At 37.4% G+C, this 26,299-nt stretch overlaps 1 protein-coding gene across 2 annotated transcripts in view; it reads left to right on the forward strand.

The window, feature by feature from the left end:
* Chst9 (carbohydrate sulfotransferase 9) overlaps positions 1–26,299 on the forward strand; it is a 248,784-nt gene that overhangs the window by 200,875 nt on the left and 21,610 nt on the right. For both annotated transcript variants that reach the window (XM_070028650.1, XM_070028651.1), the window contains one exon: positions 15,076–15,113. In XM_070028650.1, the coding sequence (XP_069884751.1) occupies positions 15,076–15,113 (38 nt within the window). The remainder of the gene's footprint in view (positions 1–15,075; positions 15,114–26,299) is intronic.

The following is a 26,299-nucleotide window of genomic DNA, read 5'->3' on the forward strand; positions in this document are numbered from 1 at the left end:
TTTTCTTGATCCATTCATCTACTCTGCTCTCATTGTATCTGATGTTGGTATAATTTGTGGAAGGGAAAGGAAAAAACAAATCATTTAAATAGGGATACAGGTGGACCCATTGCAACAATGAGATGTACAAGTCGTTATGTCGAAAAATGAACTTTACCACTTTGTCCAGATGGAAGGGATGGGAAGGGGAAACAAAGGAGGAGGCAACAATGCTTGAAAAGAAATGTACTCATTATTTTGCCCATGTAATTGTAACCCCTCTGTATGGTATTTTCACAATAAAAAAAAGAAAAAGGAAAATACCCTGTCTATTATACATATCCATTTTCCTTGATTTTTAATAATGCTGTCAAATTAATTATACTCTTCATAAGTATTCCATTTTTTCAGCTTACCAGAAAAATAATTGTTAAAAATTATCGACAACACTAAATTTTCCTCTTACCTATCTCAAATTAAATAATATATTGAACCTACCCATTAACACAGTTTGAGACTTCAGAAAAAAAATAAAGATAGCTAATTATAAAAAAAATTAAAGGAGTATTATAAATAAGCAACCAAGTTTTACTAAAGAATATATCACTGAGTATGTGCACAGAGGAGGACCATAGACATATCTATTCTGGGTTTGGTCTTTTGTGATTTTTTTTTAGCTTTTCATTTTTCCCTTTTTAACTGTATGTGTTAGATTTCACAAATGAGGTGGTATTATGAAATTCCGTTCATATATATAATGTAGCTTGATCACATATACCCCCTCTATTTGTTCTGTTTTAATTATAGAACTTTTTATTGGATAGTAGTTGGCTTTCTTTCCTCACTGTCCACCTCAATATCCTTTCTTCTTCTGTGAGGTATTTCCTTTCTGGGTTCCTTACTAGGCTTTCAAGTTGGCCAAAAAACTCTCAGATCTCTGTGTTTATTTAACTTCTGGTTGGCTATATACGTGTATAACTTCTGGTTGGCTATATACGAGTGTGTGTGTGTGTGTGTGTGTGTGTGTGTGTGTGTGTGTGTGTGTGTGTGTGACATCATTACCACTGACTCTGCAAGTGCTTTTTGTTACTGTTGTAGGAGTAGAAAGGTGAGTGAACATGTCTTATTTAGTCTTCATAGCAATGAACTAGTCTGCTGTTATCTACAGCTCTCTGATTGAAACCTATAGACATTAAATAATTTGCCCAACCTAACTTTAAACGCAGTTCAGTGACACCAAAGTCGATGCTACAGGCAAAGGTCAAGCGAAAGGGAAGCAAGATGGCCAGCTGCCTGGGAGTGCCAATCTATAAAAAGCACCAAAGATGACTGGAGTAAGCCAATAGCATGCTGTGTGTTCACTTGGGTTTAGACACACAAGTTGCCACATGATTATAAATGGCTGCACTGCTATCAAACCAGACAGCTCCTGCACGGGGAAGTAACCCTTCTCACAGCACCTGTACCTCTGCCTCAAGTGAGTGCATTTGTGAGAGTAGTCAAGCTGCACGGTGCAGAATGGGGCTGAGCCAGATGAAGTGACACTCACCTGAGGTTCGTATGCCAGGCACCATCAGGCAAAATTCTAAACCCAAATAGAAACTTGCCCGGTGCTGGCCACAGGGAGTGAATTATTCCTCAAACTCAGTGTGTGTGTGTGTGTGTGTGTGTGTGTGTGTGTGTGTGTGTGTGTGTGTGTGTGTGTGTGTGTGTGTGTGTGTGCACATGGGGAAGTGTCATCATTCCTGGGCCTCAGCAGCTCTGGCATGAAATATTAGAGCTTCTATTTCTGCCACCTGGATCCAGATTTGATTTTCTCAGTGCAACTGCATCAAGACAAATAAAATGGAATGGGCAAGTCATGTGCACCATGTAGGATAAAAAGGAGAGGTCTTCTTCCCTTTTCCTGCCTTCTTCCCTCTCCCACCTTTTCCTCCTCTCTGCATTCTTCCTCACCTTGACTATACTTACATGAATCCATAATTGTCCTCTGCGGAGTGGCTAATCACACAGCTCCAAGACTGAGGGTCAGGGGCAAACAGAGCAGAGCAGAGGTAGCTTGCTCTTTTCTGGGCACCACTCCAACAGCCAGATGGGTAGGTAGGAATGAATATAGGTCTTGTATAACCAATACATTTTTAAGATTTTTTTGTTTTTTGTTGTAATTTTATTATCAAGGAGATATAAGTTATATAAGTAAGGTAGTGATTACATTCCTTATCTAACTTGCTACCCCCTCCCTCATTTTTCTCCCTCTCCCCCTCCCCAAATCCACCCAAGTTGCATGGATCTTTTCCAATATATTGTCTCGTGAGTAATGCTGTTGCATAGGTTCGCCCTTTGTCCTTTGTCTCGCCATTTTGTTGTTCCCCTTTCCTGAAAGTCAGGAGAAAAGCGCTGTGTCTGGATATATCTATAAATGATTGTACCATTTTCTCAGTAGCTAAGTCAAATGTGAGCAATGGAGCAAAGGAAGTGGCATGGGTCTAGACTTTTCTCCAATTTTTATCAAGCTTTATAACTCTAATAACTACAGTCTAACATGTATTAGTGATACCAAGGTCTCACTCCTACTTCTGTTTTCTCAGTTTAAGTGAAGCTTATTGCTTTTCTCTAAGTTTATATTTTCTTTAGAAAAAGAAAAACTACAAGTTTACTGCTCTGGCTACAAATACCTAGGTTGTGTAATCATTTTTCCTTTTCTTTCGAGAGAGATAGTGGGGGGAAAAAAACAGACGCAAGGTAATGGCTCCATTTACTGAGTACTTACTATGTGCCAGGCACTGTGCCAAGTATGACACACACATAATATCACTTTACTCCATCAAAGTTGCATGAGTGGGAATTATTCTAATCATGCCCAGTTGAGAGGCAAATGTCAGAGTGTGGAGCTGCTATATGCATTATTTCAAGTCTCAGGACTAGTAAATGAAATTGATACAGAAGCCCAGGCTTGGGACCTTCATCACTATATTCTACCACTACAAGTTGGAACTGAGGTTTTCATTTAAAAAAATCACATCGTTGTTGCAGTTGTTGTTGTTTAATGGTCTTTAAAAATACAAAGTTGAATTCTAGCCCAGCACCCTCTGGCTTGGTGAAGTTTTCCATTTGAACAGATGGGGGAGCTTGGAGGCAGCTAATCTTTTCATGCTCCATAGTCTTAAAAACAAACCCAAAGGCTCCATAAATAAGCAGCAACTTTAGCTTTTATGACTAGTCGTGGCGAGGCACTAGATCCTGATGCGCCAGGACTGTGGTGATGCCATTCTGACGACTCACCAGGATAAGGAGTTCTGGGTATCTGGAGACTGTGCCTCATCTCACTAAAGCATGCTCTCTTCCAGATTCGGAAGAAACCCACTGCTCCTGGTATCTCAGGAAGAAGCCTAGCAGTGCGTCTTCCAAGTCACGCTTTGAGATAAAATAAGAATTGAACAATTTTGAATAAAATGAGGTTTTATTCAATCCTCAGTAGGAGCTTGAGAGGCAGCTCAAGTGGTAGAGCATGGACCTTCAAGTATAAGGCCAAGTTCAGGTCTCAGTGACCTGTTGTCTCTTATGATTAAATCAGCAGCTGTTGGGGAAAATTTAGGAAAATGCAGAGGAAGGAAGTACAATTATTCCCTGGGATCTTGACACCTGCAAGCCAAGCCTGTGTACTATGTGTACTATGTGTACTATGGCTTGACTACTTCTTCAAAATGTCCCCCAAAGGTTCATGAAGGCCTAGTCCACAGGAAAGAGCAGCGATGAGACCTTTAAGAGGTGAAGCTATGGAGCAATGGCCTTAGAAGAGATTAATGCTACTGTGGAGGAGTGAGTTAGTTTTGGCAAAAATGGGTTGTAAAACTGGGAAGCCTTCTGCCTGTGGCTAATGCTTGGCTTACGGACTCATGATAGTGAGTTTCCACTTGAACCATACCTCCAATGTAGTGTTTTGCTGATTAACGGGACCCTCTCAGACTTTCATGCCCTGGCTGGCTTTGAACCACAATCTTCATATATCAGCCTCTTGAGTAGCTAGTATTACAGGTGAAAATACTGCTTGTTTATTTATCATAGTCAGGCTAAAAGTACAGATTTATGTCACATTTGTCAATCTATTTGAAATTCAATCTTAATTGTACATGTAACACAAATCATTATAGAAAGAGTGTACTGGGAAACAAAAAGAAAGATTCATAATGTATTCATTAAAATACGTACATTTTAATAAAATAGCTCCAGAATATATCTTTGGTTATTTTTTATTAAATGCATCCATGTCAATATTTCTTGGCTGACCATAGGAGAGTTGCACTGGATGATTTGCTGTAACTTCTCTAGTGTCCCTCTGCCCAGGGCCTCTCATGTTCTCAGATTGCTTTTTACCCAGGCTGGAATGCACACACAGATGCCGCTTGGTGTGAGCCCCTCCAGGTTTTCCTAGATGAAATCCTAGAATGGGAGGTATGCTTCACTTCTCATTCTTTCCAAGACCTCTGAATCAGACAATTAAAAATTGAGTAAGGCAATTAAAAACAAATGGCAGTAAAGCAAAATTGGACCCCTCACTGACACCATTGCTTTCAACCCCATTATAGTGGAAAATGGACTAAAGGTTATGCTCGTGGAACTCAAAAGTCATATGATTCTGGAGGAAACTTGCTTTAGTCATGAGCTGACTGTTCAACTTCATCCTCTGGCTCCCATGGATGCAATTTGATGCACACCTGGAACTGCTCTGTTTCAAAAACCTGACATTTAGAGATTCTAGTCTTGCTATCATTACCCTCTGCCCAAGTCTCACTTGCCTAACTTTCTGCATTGTAATCAAATAATTCTTCTGCCAGGCATTTGTTGTTCATGCCTGTAATCTTAGCTACTCAGGAGGCTGAAATCTACAGGAACATTCCTGAAATTTTATGTCCAATTAACCACCAGAAACCTGGAAGTGGAGCTGGAGTTCAAATGATATAGCACCAATCAAGAGCAAAAAGGCTCAGAGATAGAACCTAGGATCTGTGTCCTAGGACTGAAACAAAATAAAAAATATATAATGCTTCTTTTTGGTATGTACATTTTTTCAGTGAAGAACTCTTAAGTTAACTCCAAAATCTTTTTGTCATGCCCTCATTCATGGTTGAGCATTATTGTAATTATTATACTATCTAATGCTCTAGACCTCTCTGAACCTCAATTTGAAGTCTAGACTGCTCTCTAGATTTTCAGAGCCATGTGCTCATCTGCCTGCTCAACATTTTCATCCTTAGGTATCCTATAGATACCCAAACCAGGAATGAAATAAAACCCATTTATTTACTTTCTAAAACTTATCGCTTGGTTGGTACCACTATTCAACAGAACTCATTCTTTCCACCTGCAAGCTGATATGACTTCTCCCTCTCACTTACTATCAACCAGCCAGTTTTGGTCCTGTATTTTTCTGGAATGGGTACCCTTCTTCAACCAAACCCATTAGCCTTGTCTTAGAACTTGCTCATCCCTTCTCAAGTGCACTGCCATGATCTTCCAGTCTGATCCTGTCTTTACCTCACGCCTTCTGAAAAAAATCACCTGACCCAACTCCAGCAGTGAGCTTTCTTTTTACAGCTGTGTAAGTCCTGTTCTGTTAAAGAGTGTTGGATTTATTTTTTATCATGGCTACTAAATATCAATAAAACTGATTTAGATTTCACACGTGCTCTGATGTGTGAGAAAGAAACCTTAGGCAGCAATTTAAAATGAAAAGTGGTGTTCAGAGACCCTTTATGAAACAGATCATTCCTAAGCTCTGTGTTGTTACAGAGAAAGCATCATGTATCTGATTACTTAAACCAAAGCTAGCACCATGCTGTTGACTACTTTTTATATAGCAAATATTTCCTAATAGAGGAGAAATAACTGTGTACAAGTAGCAAATATAATCAAAGCCAAAGGAAAAAAGATTTTCTAGTTGTACAATTGTGATTGGTATCTCAAACAACCAAAACATTATTGACTTTTAGTTGGTTAAGAGAGAGAGAAAAAAAGAGACAGTGAGAGACAATGAATTTCCATCTTCAATTCCTATTTATACAGCTTGTGTATGTATAAATGTAAAAACTGCAATTAGATACACCCTCACTATAGTACTCTAGCGAAATTAACATTATTTGCTTGCACCATAAAGCTGAAAAGGTTTGCATGTTGTGTGTTTTTTGAGAGAAAGATGAATGGGAGATTTTAGAATGGGAAATCACATAACAATTTCTGTATAAAATTGTTTAAGGGATACATGGATTTAAGTTACTCTTTTAAATTATTACCCTCAACAGATCTGTCCAGAGCTATATATTTTCCAAATAGAAATTTAAAAAATAGAAATGTCTTCTATCACTATCAAAACAAAATAATCAGCACATGCACTGATAAGTAAAAAAAAATCTTCAAAAACCATGTTTCACAAAAAAGAAACTGAATCAGTTTTTATTCCAATTAATAGTAAAATATTCACCCTAATTCATTTTCATTATGTAAAACAAAAATTAATCTTATTAAATAAGAATATTTATATGCTCATTACCTGAATCATATAACTGTAACTCCTCTGTGCATCACCTTTACAATAAAATTTTACAAAAGAAAAAGAAAAAAAAGCAGCGTGCCCATAGCTCATGCCTGTAATCCTAACTACTGAGGAGGCTGAGATCTGAGGATCAAGGTTCAAAGCTAGCTTGGGCAAGAAAGTCAGTGAGACTTTTATCTCCAATTAACTACCAGAAAACCAGAAGTGGTGCTGTGGCATAAGTGGTAGAGCATTAGCCTTGAGCTGAAGAGCTGAGGGACAGTGCCCAGGCCCAGAGTTCAAGACCCACAACAGACAAAAAGAAAAAAAAGAATACTCTGTGGTCAAACACAGATTTAATACAAATTTGCCATTTGCTTTATTAGGTGTTTAAAAATACCTAAAACATTCATAGATTCCCCATTACAAGTTTGATTTTATGGTACTATTTTACCTCCATTAAGCCTTCTACCTAAACTCCAAAAAGAACTAGAATTAGAATTTTACTGAATACTTATGAAATGTAAAACTAGCAAATAGAAAAATACCCCCAAATGTCCCAAAGTATACACAAAAGTAAAAGAAATTACATAAATACATCAAAATAATGAAGCCAGTGTTTACTGTGTAAGAAAACATCTAATAGGTTGATGCCAATAAAATGATAGCATATGGAGCTAGCTAATGAGTGGGTTTTTTGTTTTGCTTTGTTTATGTTGTTGTTGTTGTTGTTGTTTTGGCCTTTGCTGCTTGACCCACAGGCCTAAAACATGCAACAGGCTTATCCACTGATAATACAAAAAGACCACCTAAAAAGTTATAGCCTCAGCTTTTTTTTGCTATAGAATCTTAATCTTTCTTATATCATGTCTATCAGGATGAAAGAGTTGTATACACAATCCTCATTGCTAATTCTAGCATTAAATAGGTGAAAGAACTAACAAAAAATCCATACTTATTTCTTATGGTCCTTAATACTCTTTAAGTTAGCCAAGTAAAATGTCTGGGCATGATTTGAGTTTCTATTTTTTCTTGAGGGTAGGAAACTTACTTGAATTTGCAGAATAAAACATGCCATCACATTTGAAAATTCAATTTTTTAAACTTTTATTGTTATTATAAAGGTGATGTGCAGAGGTCTAGTTACAGTTACCTAACTCAGATAATGAGTACATTTCTTTTTGGACAATGTCACCACTTCCCTCAATTTATTTATTTTTTTTGAAAGTTAGGATCTCTCACCACTTCTGAAGATAAAGAACAAATAGGAAATTCACTTTTTTCAAACAAAGTATGGATCCTAGTAAAAGACGGTAATTTACATTTTTCTCTGACTGTACACTGAGACTCTTGAGTGCTCACCAGAGAGAATTAGAAACTGAGAAGACCTGGGATCTTTCAATTTAATAAGGATTTTTTTTAAACTTCCTAGTTTGGGAAAGGCTAATGGGTATAATGAAAAGAAAATGAATTCAATGTTACAACAATAAGTACCCTAGAATAGTCTACCTAAGTATAAAAAGTAAAATGAAAAACTATACACCCTTTCTTCTCAGATAATGTTTCACATAAGAATGAGAACTTGAACCTTAAGAGACATCCCCTCATCCAGTTCCTAATTTAGAAGTCCCTACTGAACTTGTCTCTGCTGGTTTCCCCAGAATAAATGCAGCAGCATTCTTTATCCTGGACAACTAAGCATGTGGTCTGCCCAAGGCCACCCAGGAAGCAAGTAGGAAAATGAAAATTTGGACCAGTCTGATTGCTTGGACTTCACTCTTGACTATTACTGAAATCTGTCTTCTCTCAACTCTGTCATTAGCTTAGTTAGAGTTCTTAGATCAATCCCATACTTTCATCAGCCTATTCATAGTGAAAAAGTTAATTTTCTTCTGCCAAAAGTGGCTAGTACTTTTTACCTCCATAACTAATGCTATGATTTAAATATGAAATTACTCCCAAGACTTATATGTTGTTCAATAGTTGGTCCCAAGGTATCTGTGATACTTTAGAAAGTTCTGAAAACTTTAGGAGATGGAACCACCTCCCAGGAGGAAGTAGGTTATTGGAGTATGCATTCAAAGGCCATAGGCTATTGCTGGTCCCTTCTTCCCTCTCCACTTCCTGGCTACCATGATGTAAACAGCTCTACCATGCCTTCCCCACTGAGAAACAATGAGACAAAAAAATTCTTTTATTCCCTTTATGTTGATTTCCCCAGGCATTTGATCACACGAATGATCAAAGCAACCAATTCAACTAATATGAGAACTTACACTCCCAAACCCAGCTTCAAATGTGCTTGGTCCTAACAGCAAATCCTTGTGGTATATGGGTTTTTCAGCATATCCCTGTGGCTTAAGAGAAGAGGACTCTTCTCATTCACTTTGCACAATGTCATGTTTGCATTTGATTCTCTAAGGGTCACCAAAATATTACAATACCTTGTTGTTCATTTCCCTCTTTGTACTCAGCTCGGATCTTCCATCCAGGGTCACGCCTAGTGTTTCCCTACGTCCTCTCCTGCACCCAAGTTCTGCTTCCTTCCAGTATCTTGCTGGAATTTTTTAATTCTAGCAAATACCATGTGTGGGCTCATTATCTCATTTCTGTTGTTATTCAACATAATGACTTACATAAACTAATTCTGTTCCTTTGTTTCCACCTTTGCATTAGGAGAACCTTCTCCCAAGTAAGCAAGCTTACGATCTCCATCAGTTATGATTCCTCTTTCTCCCCTGCTCCCACATCCTACCACCACGTGAATTGTCAAGTGTGTTCTACTACCACACTGTGTCACCCTCATTCTTAGCAGTATCAACATCCTTAAGCCATGACACTGTTAGTTAATCTTCAAAAAATACACCATTTTAATCTTTCCCTGGCTCAAAACCCTCAAGGACATCCCCTCCCTTGCCAAACAGATGTCCAAAATAATCCCCTAAGTATTAAGAATCCTCAATGACAGTGGCCCATCACAGACTTTTTTACTTTGTCTATTATTATTTTCTCATATGCAGAGCACTTGGCAGCCCAACAGAAGAATTCTGCCCAACAGAAGAAGCTCCTAATGTATGCATTTACTAGCCTGGACTTTCATGTGTGCTTAAGCTACTGAATGAAACACTGTGCCCTGCACTTATTTCTACAAACATCCTTCCCAGATCAAATCCTGCCTCCTCTATGAAGCATCCACCACTTTCTCTATCCCCTTTTTTCATTTGTGAAAAATCCTTTGAAAAATTTTAATTGCTCCCATTGGTTGTTACAGTCAAAGAATATAACCAAATTTGGTTACAATTAGTTACCATTTGGTTATTCTGTACTAAAGCCAAAGCAAAAATTTGAAAGGTGAAGTAATTCTGCTAGGTGATACAAACAGATAGTGGCAAAGTCAGTAAGAGTAAAATCTGAAAGTAATATAACTCCATTTCCACTGTATCAAGATTAAATCGAATTTGCATGTGACTTAACATGTATTTCACTAGAGATATTTTATAGCTCCTTCATTTGATATTGTTGTGTATATTGCATGATGTGTGTGTAAGAGGGAGAGAGACACTTATTTCACTTGCTCTAGTTTATTTCTATGCATCTACAGCATGTACCTAGCATATTGTTATGTCAAGAATATATGCTCATTAAATATAATTGTAGAATCAAATGGATGAATTTTATTAGAGACAGAGTATTTCCACTTTGGAAGATGATCTGAAAAGCCTCCGGCTTGAAAAATAAAGCAGGTGAACATTATCTAGATGTTTCTTAAGTGAAATTCCTTTTATCATTGAGTTTTAAAAATTACATATCATTAAGTGGTTGTACAGAGGAGTTGTCATTTAACAAAGCAGTTTATGAATACAATGAATCTTAATCAATTTTCCCTCTCTCAACATTCCCAACCATCAGTCTTCTACCCTCTCTTTCCTTCACTCTTCTTAATTTTGTGGGATATACATTGAACTTTTGTCTGCATTCTCCCCTTCTTCTCCTCCTCATTTGTCTACTCCTTTCCCCTGGACCCCACTTCACTGCTGTTGAGTACCCACTTTCTAATGTTTATTTTGTTGAACTTTGACTTTGCCTTTCTAAGAGATTATACTATTTGAGTTTTCCTTTGAATCCACCATATTTCAGTTAATACATTTGTACACACTTGCATACTACCCAATGTATGTGCATACAAACTTATAAGCTAATTCTAGCTTCTACCTCTAAAGAAAATCAAACATCCTTTGTATCTTTGGGCCTGACTTACTTCACTTAACAAATCTTTTCCAGGTCTTTCTATTTCTTTGCAAATGATACAGCATCATTTTTTCAAATGGATGAGTAAAATTCCATTGTGTGTGTGTGTGTGTGTGTCCATTGAGGGGTATCTATGCTTTCTTTTATTAGTTCAAGATACATCTTAAGGTTGACCAAAATCTGAAAATTGATTGAATGTTCTAAACATGCTGAAAGACAAGAAATTAATCCATTTCCTGAAGTGAGTTATTCCCATGATTTGTGATCTTTAACTTGAGCTATAATTCTTTGACTGTTACTGGCCCCTTCCCTGTCTCTACATCACACACTTAAACTGTCAGCAACTTAATCTAGTACCTTATATCTGTAAAATGCACCTAGGTACATTTCCATGTCTCTTATGCACAGGTGTGTATACACATTCACACAAGCATTCTCCCCTGACACAACCCAGATGTATGTGAGGAACTGACAAGCAGCTCAGCTGTCATGGAAAATTGGATCACCAAGATCAAGGGAAATTCTCATAAGAATGATGGTATTCGTTGTGATGGTAAATGATATTACTATTGTTATTGCTGAAAGCTCTGATTTGTTGACTGGCTCTACAGTGAAGTTATAAAGCCACAAACACAGATTTTTAAAACAAAAGACCAGGGTAGTAACTGTAGATGACATCTAAATACCTCTGCTTCTAGATAGCTCCCAGTAGGAGACAGAAAGCGATTTACAGCTCTCATTGGGACAAAAGTGGCAAGATAAAATGTCTCCATTATATGGATTAGTACATGGCCTTCTTAGCCATCTGTCACAGAAATGGACTGGCTTCTACCAACGGTTTGCATCAAACTCATTTTCTAGACAAAGAAACTGAGGCCTGACAGAGAATGAAATATAGACTGGAGAGACAAGTTCCTGAGTGCCCTGTAATTCACTTTGCCCCTAGGTTCCTGCACCCCTCATCCGTTTTCTTCTTAGTGTTGCAGGGCATTGTTCCTTCAGTTTGCACGGAGTTGGTTGGAGGTAGGCACCATAGGTTTGATTGATACAGCAATTTGCATCTCAAGGCATTGCTCGATAAATACAGTGCAATGAAAGGCTACTCTCTCACAAGCCGACTTCTCCCTCTGGGCTGACTTCCGAAACTCATTGATGTCACTTCCTTCCTCAGTCAGCAAGTGAATTTTCTTTAATTCCCAAGACCAGCTGTCCATGCTGTCAACAGAAAGTTATTAAAATTCCTTTAAAGTGAATAAAAATAGCCTAAAAGCAAATGTTCTTGGAAACAGGAAAGAATCAGTATGCAAAGTCCACAAACCTCTGAGCAAAATCGTGTTGTTCCAAGGAGAGATCTCAAACACTGTATATTCAAGATGCTAGGGTAAAAAAAAATGAAATAATTAAAAGATAAATAAAATAATTAAAACCACACACTTCTTAATCTTTTATTAGCAGAAGCTTACACAGTTAAAATTTATCTCTCTAAATTCTCTTTTTCACATATGAGTGGAATAAACTCAAGGGTGATTTAAGTTTTTGTGATTTTGTTTTTGGTGTTTTGTTTTTTAGACTGGGATTCCCTCTTGTTTTCTTGCAAGCGCTGAAAAATATGTATATCTCCACTAGGCTGAGACTGTCCATACGCAAGAGAAAAACATGACTGTTAGTAACAATCATAATCACAAGGATGACAGAATAGTAATATGATAATATATTTGAATTTATTTGAATTGCAATAGCTCAAAGGAAGAGATGTTTTTCTCTTATGTGAGTCGCTGTAACTTACAGATATGAACTGTCTACCTCCTGAATTACCCTGTTCCTCCTCTAACTCGCTAACTGCTTGGCCCTCAGTCCCTGAGGCTGCTCAGTCTCTGCCCTCAGTCTTCCAACATGGGGATTCTTCCCTTGTTGCCTGAGTTGTATGTGGACAGTGTCCCTGCCACTCATCTTACCTGCTGCCATTTACCTCTTCCTTACTGGGAACAGATTCACTCAATTCTGTACTGTCTCTGAATATTTACCAAGGAAATTTGTACCCAGTCTGGTGAGCCAGGTTTGTCTCATAGAGTCCTAACCATCACTCAGGATATCAGATTCCACACAAAGTGTTTCTACTTATATATATACAATGTGATTTTTTTAAGTTTACATATAGTATACAATGAAATGTTACATGAATCTTAGAAAAGTAGCTATGCCACAAAATTTGATTTTAGCAAATGGCAGTTAATGAAAGAAATGGAATGTTGGCTAAATTCAGACTAAAAGGACAGGTTAAACTGTCCTCTGGGAAAGTAAAAATGATGAGCTAAGTTGTCTAGAGTTACCTTTATCTTTTATTTCAGGTCCCAGAATTAGGAATACTTGTTATGTTCTTAATAAAGTACTATGATATTAAAGCTGTTGTACAAAACATAACCAAACAAAGGAACTTTTGATCCCTGGTATAAGAATACTTTTAAGCCGGGCACCAGTGGCTCACACCTATAATCCTTAGGAGCACTTAGGAGGCTGAGATCTGAGGATCTCAGTTCAAAGCCAGCCTGGGCAAGAAACGCCGTGAGACTCTTATCTCCAATAAACCACTAGAAAACCAGAGGTGGCGTTGTGGCTCAAGCAGTGAAGTGCTTGCCTTGAGCTGAAGAGTGCAGGGACAGTACCCACGCCCAGAGTTCAAGCCCCATGACTGACAAAAAAAAAAAAAGAATACTTAAAAATTCTTAGAGAATCCATTAGGAACTAATACAAAGTATTTGTTATAGTCCATATTTCATGAGAAGTCAATTTCAAGCCCTCTTATGGGAAATATAATAATTTCTTTTAATTCACCAAACTCTGTTTTCATGAGAGAGCTAGACTCAGGAGCAGCTATCTTCAACGTATTGGAAGCTAGTGCAAAGCTTAGCAAATAATAATAAGCTTAGCTTATTATTGGTTGATGAGTAAGTTTCACTTGATACAGCTTTAAAATATTTGACAGTTTCTTAAACAACTAAATATCAATTACCATACAACTATACCCCTAACTATTTACTCCAGAGAAATAAATCTTTACACACAAATGTCTGTAGAAACTTCATTCCTAGTAGCCCAATCCTCAAAACTACCCAGATGTCCTTGAGTAAGTGAGTAGTTAAAATATGGTACAACCATGGAATAGTACTCAGCAAGAAAAAGGAACACACTGCTGCTAAACACATCAATCTGGATAAATCCCTAGAGAAGTATACTAAGTGAAAGACACCAATCCCAAAAGGCTACACGCTACATATATCCACTTCCTATTCCATTTATATGAGTCTTGCTTTTCAAGATGTTACCACTGGTGGAAATTGAGGAAAAGATACAAATTATCCTTCTATGCTGTTCATTAAAACTACACATGACTCTACAATTATCTCAATTAAAATTAGGCTAATCTAAAAAGGCATGCTTCATAGAGCGTATGTAACATACTGAGTTGTTCACATACAAAAAGGAAAATCCCTGCTATCATATTTCATATTTTCCATACTTTTCTGGTGGTTGGTTCTTTATCATTTCTAAGACTTCTACTTCATTTATCATTTCTAAGACTTCTACTTCATTCTATTTAAAATGGATATGGCATTGGCCTCTTTTAGACATGCAACAATGAATGACATTCAATATTTTAGAATCCTTAATATTTATGTCCCTCTATGACCTTTCAGACATAATCTTGAATTTTTTTCTTCCATCCCAACCAACTTACCATCTACAGAACTGTTACTTATATTTCCATCTCCAAGAATCCCGTACCAACAAAGTATTAGCATGTCTTTGTCATTCCCCAGATAAAAGAGATTATTTTTCAGTATCACTTCTTGCCAACATCAAGGCCCATATCTGTAAACCCAGCAAGGGAAGATGAGGCAGAATTATTATGGAATGAAGACTCTGTGTGAACAGAAAACAAAACAAGCAAAAATAGTGCAGTAGCCATCAACACCTCAGATCTCCTTGTCTGGCTCTCAAGAGTTCATGAGCTCAGTTTAGGTATAAACTTCCCTAGTGTTTCATTTTTTGGAAACATGTTGACAGCTGTTGGATAAATTTCTCTTCAGTCTTATTCGATTTCCATTCCATTTTCTGTTATCTGGGCCTAATACAGTTTTTCAGGCTTTGATTCACGCTCCCACCACCACCACATACGCACATTATTGGAATAATTTCAAATGTCCATTTGTAATACAACCCTGCTATTGGAGTTCCAACTGAGAACAGTACAGTCAATGTGCATGTTTTAATTGATTTTTATGCTTTCATATAAAATTTATTTTTTGTTTCTCTTTCAGTGATTACAGAAAAACTCCAGGAGCATATTGCCAACCAGGTATTTCTTTAATTCTCATAATCTATAACATAGAATTTTATTTCAAATGCCAATGTGTAAACATTTATACAAGTTAAGATTTATGCTGATTGTTAGATATGAGCAATGTATATTTTTGGGGATCTGAGAACAAATGAGTCAGCCAACTGTGAAGGATCGTGACTTTCTTTACCTGTCTCCAACACTATTCCTTTCCTTTGCCCCATCACACTCCAAATGGCCAACAGGAGACTAGTGGACTGTGGCATTCCTGATATATACATGTCCCTCTAACCATACTGTGGCCACTGCCTTGGCAGAAAACAGAAACTTTTTCTATTATTCCCTAGATCCAACTGACTATGATCTTCTCAAGTGTTAATCCACCCAGCTGAATATCACTTTCCCCTAAATTTTCCATCCTGATCTTTCCTGTCTCCTCCCATCTAGCTGGCATCTTCCTATTTGCTACACTCTTTCCTTAACCAGTCTTCTTACTGGTCTAGTGTTTATATTTTCAGATACATGGAGTCCTTCTATATAACTTTCAAAGGAAGTTAAGGCATATAACCACACATGGGTGTGAACCAGGGAAGGCTTTCCCCAGAATCCCATGGTGTCCACCCTACCTGAAGCTTCTGTAGGCCCATTGAACTACAAAGTCTCCACCTGTGGCCTGTGCATCAGACTGAGAAGGCAGACACTGGCCTTTAGCAAAATTACTGCTTAGATTTCACTCACAGACGCAAATCTCTATGTCTCTGGTATAAATTACAACTCACCTTCACCAAGGAGGAAAGTGGGAAATCTACATTTGTACATGACAAGGAGATGTTTTCAAAATCCTCCAGTGCACCCCAAAACAGCTCCACTTCTAGTTACCATTGTCCATCTGCCAATATTAAGTTCTGAGCCAGATACCCTGCAATTCATCAAGCTTCAACCATCACAAGTTCATTTGATTAATGGACTCTACTGTAAGGCCAGAAGGCTGAATCAAGTGCTTATCAACTGTCTTTTGCCCTTGGAATACAATTGTTTAAGCTGACTTGCAGGAACAGCCAACTTAAAACTTGAGAACATCATCATTGTGAAATAGCTAAATCAGTTGGCCTTTTCACATAGCTCATTTACCTTCTTAACTCAGTTCATTATTGTATTTTCATTTACTGTGTACACTCACAAGGCTGAGCACAGTTAACCTGTAAAATTTCCTGCTGGCATTTTCATTTAAGTCACATGGAGAGTCCTTTTCTTTATAAAGAGATTTATTTTCTCATTAATTCAATTAAGTAAAAACAATGGTTCCAAAATAAAGTGAGGGCTGCTCTTAAGGGAGATTTTTCATTTCCTGTATTTTGTTCCTTCTTTGTATATTTGGATAAACTAATAGAATATTATAGAAAACAAAACTGAACACCAAATATTTATTCATCCTCTTAAATACTGACCTGATGCCAAATACAATCTTAATAGTTCCCAGCTTTAATGAAAGAGTGAAATTTGATCTTTAACACAAGAGAAGAAGGCTTTCCCATTTTATTTATACAATTGTTCTCAGAAAACGTAGTTGCATTGCACACTCCTTGTCTACCAGTTTGCATTTCTTTTTTCTCTTTTTTGGTAGGTCCTGGGGCTTGAACTCAGGGCTTAGGCGCTGTCCCTGAGTGCTTTTGCTCAAAGCTAGTGCTCTACCATTTTGAGCCACAGTGCCAACTTCCAGTTTCCTAGTGGCTAATTGAAGAGAAGAGTCTGATGAGGATTTTTCAGCCAGGCAAGCTTTGAACCTCGATCCTCAGATCTCAGCCCCGTGAGTAGCTAGGACTATAGGCGTGAGCCACCGGTACCTAGTCAGCCAGTATATCTAATACTCCAACAGAATTTCCTTCCATTCTTTCAATTAGAGATCTGTTTTCAGGACTGTACTAACTACAAAATCCAAAGAGGCATCGTCCATCTCTAATTTATCTACATTATGGTAAACAGTGAAAATTTGAAGTAATTTCCTTCTGCTACCAAAAGAATTTGGCTCTTGAGACATTTTTCAAAACTCACTCTGGATAATCAATACGGTATCTTTATCAACAAAAATGCAAAATGGAACACTGGCAAGCATTAAGCTAGCCCCTAAATCCTTCCACAAGACACTATAGATTGTGTAATTGAATTAAAATTGAAAATTGAATCCTCCCTTCTTCCTTCCTTTTTTTTTCCTTCCTTCCTCCCTCTTTCTTTCTCAAAACTTTTCTTCCTTTCTTCTTCCTTTCTTTTCTTTCTTTCCCTCTTCTTTCTTCCTTTCTTCCTTCCTTCCTTCCTTCCTTTCTTTTTCTTTCTTTCTTTCTTATAGGCAGGCTAAATTGTACACCAACTTTCAGATTCAAGCTAGAAAGGAGGGCAGGCCTGCTGGCCAATATCCAGTGTGGTTTTTTAGCCTCCAGTTAGTTTACCACACCTGAGCTCTAAGAACAAACAACTCTTTGAATACTCTGGAGGGCATGCTAGATTCTTTTCTGTGTGATTCACTGGGGAAATCAGCATGCTTTTAAAAAGTAACTTGTGAACACAGCTTGTTTATAAGAAGTAGACAAAAAAAAAGTGAGCGGAGAATTACTTGGCAGCTCCTGCCCACAATGGGCTGAATGCATGACCCATTGCTTTCAGCTGTCTCTGGCACTTCAATGCTATAATAATTTCCTATCTGGAAAATGTTACTGGTAGAGATGAAATCTATAGGTTTTCTGGAGAACTTTTACTGTGGTCGATTAAAGTGGATACCTTAAAATATTAACCAAAAAAGAAAAACTTTCAAAGCCAAATTAAACTATGATCAACATGAAAATAGGAATACTAAATGTAAAAACCTTTTAACTTTTTGGAACCTGTCTTATTATAAAGCGGACAATGGAAACTTCTAGTAAATGAATACCTTCTGTTTTACTTCTTTATATAGCAGATAATTGCAGTCCGCAGTGAATTAATACCTTGTGTTTGTGCAATGAGGTGATGAAGAGCAACACAGGATAAGAGATTGTTTCTTGTGCATAGAAATTCATGATGTATGGGGCTGTCTCTGAACAAATCTTGCTTACACTGATCACGTGGTTCAGAGACCAGACTCCATGAGTACATCACTGGGACAATGTTCAGCTTTCCAGGAACTCCAGAATAAACTTCCATAAACTGGGTGACTTAAAACAACAGAAATTGGGGGCTGGGAAGGTGGCTCAGTGTTAGAGCGCTTGCCTTGCATGCCTGAGGCCCTGGGTTCGATTCCTCAGCACCACATAAGCAAAAAGAAAAAAGCCAGAAGTGGCGCTGTGGCTCATGTGGTAGAGTGCTAGCCTTGAGTTAAAGAGCTGAGGGACAGCGCCCAGACCCAGAGTTCAGGACCCACGACCGGACCCTCCCCCCGCAAAAAAAAAACAAACAGAAATTGTCTCACAATTCTAGATGTTGAATATCCAAAGACAAGGGGCTAAGAGGATCATGCTCCCTCCAAAACCCCACAGGAGAGAAGGACTCTTCCTTGCCTTTCCCTAGATTTGGTAATGACCAGCCATAGCTGGCATTGAAGCTACATCATTCCTGGCTCTGTCCTTCCTCGGCTTCTGTTGGCTGCCAATATGGAGGACAGCCATGCTGGCTTAGACCACAATAATGAACTCACCTTAACTTGACCACATCTGTAAGTATCTCAAGTTCAAATATTACTGCATTCACAGCAAGGAGGAATGTTGAACCCAGAGGTTTCTGACTCCAGGTCCACACCGGGGAATCCAGCTGCTTGGTCCAGCTATTTGCCAAATTATATGGCACAGGCAAACCAAAATAAGGTAGAACTTAGTCTATTTTCAGCCATCTTCAAGGTACCCATAGGTGTCTTAGGTTGAATAGGAGAAGCAGAAGTGTGAGGTAAAGGTATGCAGGTGACCAGAGGTGCCCTGATAGTCATTGCCAAGGGAACACGTTGGGCCTGGTTATGATGAGTCATTGATGCCTGTAAGATGGTCTTACTCTCTTGCCTTCCAAGATGGTTACAAAGTGATTGCAAGAAAGAATGGCGCAGGGCAAAGTGTATAGGCACAAAATGGAGGAAGGTGGGATGCCTCACCTTTATTTTGCTCCTAATTAACATGATTGCTCAGGTAAGGAGTCACTATATTTGTCAGCAAAGTGAGTTTAAGGACCTCTTGCATTAAGTCAACCTATCTGTTTGTGAGGCACAAATCTACCCTTAATAACAAGCTGGCAACTTTGTGCATGTAGCCTCTAATTGCTAAGTAATAAAGCACTTCCCCACGGTTAGCAGTGATTATTCACCTGCCTCTGCCTTCTATTCACCCCAGAAACTTGTTAGTACAGATTTGAAACCACATCCTCAAGAAATCTTAGATGTGTGGTATTGGACTTGAATTCAGACAGAGCCCAACCCTTTGACTAAATCAAGAGAGGCATATACTTTACAAAGGTTTAATATTACAAGCACAGAAATGCAAAGACATATTTTTTGTTTCCCTTCCCTCCCAGCCTCATGTTTTAAAGTCTGATAACCAATCTAATACACAAAGGATCTGAGAATAAGACTTCGCTGCCGAATCGGGCCCTCTAGTCAAGTACGGTGGGCCAAGCTGGGACTAATCTCATAGCCTGTGCCATGGGACACCAGGGAAAAGTGGCAGCATTGATTTCTCAGTATCTTCATCACATCCTGCAAAGTTGGAGGATGTGTTGTCTCACTGTTCTCTCCTATATACTTCTCTCCTGCTGGGGATAAAAAGGGTAAGCTCAAGGGGTGGGCATACTTTGGAGTGGTTCTGAGACTGTCCTAGTCATTTAGAGTCCATAGAGTAATGCATGAGTAGAAGAACCTGCACTCCTAGTAACCTGAAGACCTTTATCAAGACATCCCCATCCTTAATGAGAGCAGGTGCAGCCACTATGCAGGCATCCTCCTTGTAAGTCCAACTTCTGCTCTGCTGTCCCTCTAAATGTCTATCTGACCACTCAGGAAAGCCATACTTTTATCCTGCTTTAATAGCCACAGCCCATAGTGCTTGAGTTACACTTGAAAGTATGCTTGGATCAAGATTATCTGATTTCTTTTATGAATGAGATCATGCCAAAGCCATTCATGACTGCATTTCCAATGGAATGTGAATTTTGCAACTTCTAAATGTAAGGTGGGATGCATTGCCTTACACTACTGTTATCAAAATAACCATGAACTCAAGGAGCCAATTTTGACTTCAAGTTGATTTTTCTTTGTGGCCTCAGGACTTCCAGAGCTGGTAAAGATCCCACAAACCCTTAGTTCTCTTGGAATGTTGGTTTATAGAAATAGAAGCTACACTTATTAAAAGCTATCCAATTTGTGTGTCTTAAAAAATATTTTAGGTCTTACATTGAAGTTTCTGATGCTGGTATAGGTGATAGAAAAGGATCCAGTTTCAGTTTTCTGCATGTGAATATCCAGTTTTCCCAACATTATTTGTTGAAGAGGCTATCTTTCTTAAGGCTTATTTTTTTGGCCCCCTTATCAAATATCAGATATAGGTTTGTGGTTTTATTTCTGAGTCTTCTATTGTTCCATTGGTCTTATTTTTTGTGCCAGTACTGAGGTGTTTTCATAACTATAACACTGTAGTGAAGTTTGAAGTTTGGTATTGTTTTAACTCCAGTACTTTTTCTGCCGAGAATTGCTTTTATGATTTGAGGCCTTTTGTGTTTCTAAATGGATGAAAGGCCTCAAAGCAAAACCTGAAGCCATAAAACAATTGCAGGAAGGAATAGAAGAAATATTAGGACTCCTTGGCACAGGAAGAAACTTTCTGACTAAAGATCCAGAAACATACCGAATTTTTAAACAAAGACTTCATAAATGGGATTGCATCAAACTAAAAAGTTTCTGCATGGCAAAGGACATAACTAACAAGTTAAAAAGACACCATACAAAATAGGAGAAGAATTTTTCCTGCTATACATCAATGGCCTAATATCCAGAATACACAGAGAACTTAAAATTTTTAAACTCTTGAAGAACCAACAAACAAGTTAATAAATGGTTTAATGATCTAAAAAGAGTCTTCTCAGAAGAACTATCTCTGGCTGTAAAGGAAATGTAACTTAAAAAACACTAAGATTCCACCACACCTCAGTTTTAGAATGGCCATTATAAAGAAAATAAACAATAGCAGAGACTGGCTAGGATATGGCCAAAAAGGATCATTAATACACTGTTGGTAGGAATGTGAACATGGTCAACCACTTGGAAATTCAGTATGGAGATTCCTGAAAAAACAAAAAAACAACTAAATGTAGAACTACTCTATGATCTAGCAATTCCACTCTTGGGCATTTCTTGAGAAGATGGTAAGCCAGGATACGTAAAGTTATCAACACAACGATGTTCACTGCAGCACTATTCACAATAGTCAAGGTATGGAGTTAGGCCAGATTCCTCTCAAAAAAATGAATGGATTGAGAAAATTTTCTTGAGTAGATCAAGAAAATTCATTACTTATTCATCATAAATAATGATATTGTATCATTTGAAAGAAACCTGAAAAAAATTAAGTGAAGTCAGGTCCAGAGAGATTAATGTTGCATGTTTTCCCTCATAAGTTGAAGCTACAGTTCGCTTATAAACTTAGATGTAAATATGTTGGAGAGTATAAAAGAGTACACAAGCATATTCACTAAAATATGGCATATTGTAGGGAGAATTCAAATAGTATAATTCCTTGAAAAGGCAAAGTCAAAGTTCAACAAAATAAACACCAGAAAATATGTTACTTGAAAAGGGTGGGGTGAGATCAAGGGGTGAGGGAAAAGAGGGGAATAGAATGAAGTCAAGAATTCAATGTGTCTTATAAAATTAAGAAGAGTGAGGGAAGGGGATGAGTATGGGCAAAATGGATGAGGATGTTTAAAAGGGTGAAAATGATCACTGTATTTATAATCTACTTTGTTAAATGGCAACTCTTTTATACAACTACCTAAAGATAACTTTTTAAAATGTTTCAAAGTAAGAGTCAATCAGAACAAAAAGTGGCAGTGATGATGGCTAATGAAGGAAGATTTATTTTAAAATGTTCTTTACTAAAGGTCAGATGTCTCCTTACCTTGGAAATACTTAGGTATAAATGTCAAAGGCTCCCCTTTCCACTCAGAAACCAAGAAAGTTAAAGTATTGTGTAAGCATTTCTGTGCAATAATAACAAGGAGGATGAAATGTTTTCAAAGCATAAACATCAAGATGAAAGTAATTATTGAAATAAATGCAATGGTAAGTATTAGCAATCAAATACACAGATACTTGTCACAGGATCATTCAAAATGTTTCTAAACAATTACAGACAATGGTTTTTGTTGTTCATTCAATTATCAATATCATTTATGGAGGATCAGCATTTAATCCCCATTTTTATACAGATAGAAATTCATGATCGAATTTCTATGCTTAGCACAAAGCTAATAGAATTATTGTTAAATGCTTGGTGAGCTTTCTGTGTGTGCATATGATGCTAAAGATGAAGAAAAACATCACATTTAAATCTCACAGCCATAACCCTGTGAGGCAGATTACCAAGGGATTCAAACGTCGTCAGGTTTAGTACCCCACCTGTGATCATGCAAGTGGTAAATTGCCACTTGCATGAATGAAATCCAGCTGTTCAACTCTACAGCATGAGTTGCAGATATGATCGTCTGTAGCCTTGTGGACCTGTACTTGAAGATTCTACCCAAATCTATCTTATTTTGAACCCTTTCTGAAACCCATTGTGTTAAACAATGGACTAGGGCCTCTGCAAGTTGTTCAGTTAGTTAAATGACCCCAATTATGACATCAACGCTGAAGCATTTGGTTAGACCACTTTGCAGAACATTTCTTTTCCCAAGTTTTTTTAACCAACCAAGATGAGCATGAAACTTACTGTGGGGACCCTGTTGAGCATTAAATTACTATTTTTTAATTTAAAAGAAAAAGGAAATCTGGTCTAAGAGAACGCTATCTATCTCCTGAAAAGTGATTAAACACTAAAATACATACACACAATTGGGATAATCTGTTGCTCACTGGCAATTTTTCCCAGATAAAGCCCGCATATGTGAAATGCAAAGTAAAGCGTGAAACCAATTCTCACCCACTATGAAATGCTCACTTGATCGCTTATTTTTTCAAAAAAAGCATTTTACTTTTTTAAAACTCTCTTAGAAGTTTCTTACTGTTAGTAATAATTATGGTAAATGTGTGTGAGTGTAAGAAAATAAAAGGTATAGAAACTCTGTGTTGAAAATGCAGCCTCTATTAAAATGAGTGTTAAAAATGGTTAACGTATCGTGTACTAAAACAGTCACATCACTTCAGATGTCATTAGCCAATCTGTCAGTGCTACCCCATGCATAATTTTCTGTTCTGTCTGCTCCTTTTCTCTTTCTTCCTGTCTTTGGAATTTTTCTAATCATCTACCTCTCTACTTAATACCATCTGTCCCTGAAAATAAGCATGTAGCTGAAAACTTTCAGCTTAGGAAATATTATTAGCATTAATAACGATGTTAGCATTTATAACAGTAATTTGATTGCCATTATTTTGGATTTTTCTATCGCTATGTAACACAATAGCTGAAGTCTAGGAACATAGGAACCAGAGACCCTTCAGGATTCACTAACTCAGACACCACCTTCTTCCATTTACTTGTTAGTGTGGAGCTAAGGCCAAATGGGCCACAGAATCATTGTCATGTCTAAATATGCATTCTCAAATAAAATACTTAAGTCTACATTTAAACCATTGCACCAATGTTATTCTTTTTTTTCTCATAAGAAAAGTGATTGAAGGTTTCCAGTGAGCCCTTTTTTTAATTTCTTTTTTTTATTGTGAAAATACTGTACAGAGGAGTTACAATTACATGGGTAAAATAATGAGTACATTTCTTATCAAGCATTGTAGCCTCCTCCTTTGTTTCTCCTTCCCATCCTCCACCCGCCCTCCCACCCAATCTTCCTCCCCCACTCCCCCTTCCCCCCACCAAAGTTGTAAAGTTCATTTTCAACATAATGACTTGAACATTTCATTGTTGCAATGGGTCCACCTGTATCCCTATTTAAACGATTTGTTTTTTCCCTTCCCCTCCACAAATTATACCACCATCAAATACAGTGAAAGCAGTGACTACAAAGCAACAAAGAAATAATCTTATAAATGTGTTAGAAACAATCACATGAAAAAAATTTGAATACATATCTTAGGGTTCATTTCCCTAACATCAACTTATCTGACCTTCTCTGCTTGACTCAGACATATACTAGTTATTGCAAATAAGGGAAGCCAGGGGACCTATGTTTCTTTGGGCCTGGCTTTCTTCACTTAATATAATTCTATGCCTCCATCTGAAAGAATGACATTGCCCCATTTGTTAGGAAATGGAAAGACTTGGAAAAATTATTTCCAACAAGTGAAAACCTGCTCTGATCTACAGTTGTGTAAAAGACACATTTGATGATTAGTCATCATTTTTTGGATAAAAACTGCTGGCTGACATAATATGTGTTTTAAGAAGTAGTGATTATCAACAACAGCCCAATTCTGCAGCATCTGAGTTATCTATAAGGTCTGCATCCCCCAGGGAGGAACCTTGCATCTGTTATATCCATCCGTGGTCTTCCAGATGTATTAGTCATTTGTGTCTATCTGCACTTTGCTGAAGAGATGCCTCTTGGAGTTCATCAGAATGCTGAAAGAACAGGACAACACTCCTTGGATTCATCTTTTCTTGTTTCAGAGAGAAAGTGACCACAATTGTCCCTTTTATCATGCATAAAATGAAACAAAATTGATTTAAGCTTGATTTTTACAGGGTAGCATTTATTTAAAAACAAATGTTTAGGAAGGACAAGAAATGCCCACAAACAGTGAAACTCAAAAGTATCAGGAAGTACCCTATAAAAGCTACCTTGTCCTTATTAGCTTTAATGTGGAAAAAGTTATCCACAGAAGTGTTACGTTACATTCTGTGGTCAATCATCAAACAAAAATGGAATAAACAACATTCTTCATTGTTTCATCACTGGCATGCCTTGCCCAAAGTGTATTAAAAGAGAATATTTTCATCATGCGATTACTGGATAATTCAATTAAGGCAATGTTCTGTGAATGTGGAATAATGTAATTTACTATGTAGAATGATTAGCCAATCGGATTTCTCCCATTTTCTAAGGCTAGGGATTAACTACAATGTGACCATAAACAAAATAGATTTTATTAGGCATAATCTACTTTGTAAACAAATGAAATTAATTACTTGTCTGACCTAAAGCTTTGAAAATGAAAGACCAAAATTGAACACATGCTTCCAATTTTGATTCTGTTACAAAGATGACACTTAATATAAAAAAGTTACAATTTAACTTCCCCTCAAGTATTCCATACTCAAGACTAAATGATTCTTAGAAATATGTTCATCAACAGATGGGAGCCACTTATTGCTTCATAAACTGCAAAGCAAGTGAAATTATCTCAGCATAATAGCAGGAGATTGTGATAATGCCTCATCTGGTTATCTCAGAGATGATTAATGCATTGCATATTGTTTTAACAATACAATGAATATTGACAGATAATCATCCTTCCTCATACAAGAAAAATAGAGAAGAGACAAATATCAGTGACACATGCTTTCTAGCAACCAGTAAGCAATTTCAACTCTATGTTTAGAGTTGTGTCAAATGCTACAAGGTTCAGGAGACCTGTTCTAACAGAATTTCCATCTTGGCAGACTAGTTGGGTACATTGCCCAGAACATTATTCTGTGACTTGCTTGCTTGTTAACTCTGTATTATAGATAATGTATAAAATCAGTAAGTAGTGAAAAGTACACACCAAGGAAGCACAGTAGTCTATGAAAAATCTGGGGACAGGAAAGCTGTGAAAACCAGAGTTACTCAGATCAGAGTCAGAAAAAAAAATACATTATGAAACTGGGGAGGTTGGAAATTTCCACAGGAGAATGGATATGGATGGTTCCCTATGTATTTTGTGGGCATTTTCCTTGTGTTCCATTCCCATTCTGACTTCTTCTTTCTTCTACTCCTGCTATTATCAATCTATTTGTCAGATGGGCAACCAAGTGAGCTTTAAAAAAGGCAAATTTGCTGTGCTTGTATCAAACCTCTTAAAATCCAGTGTTCATCATGATCTGATAGTC

The sequence above is a fragment of the Dipodomys merriami genome, unplaced genomic scaffold (genome assembly GCF_024711535.1).
Source record: "Dipodomys merriami isolate MVZ:Mamm:240054 unplaced genomic scaffold, mDipMer1.0.p SCAF_2, whole genome shotgun sequence".
NCBI lineage: Eukaryota > Metazoa > Chordata > Mammalia > Rodentia > Heteromyidae > Dipodomys > Dipodomys merriami.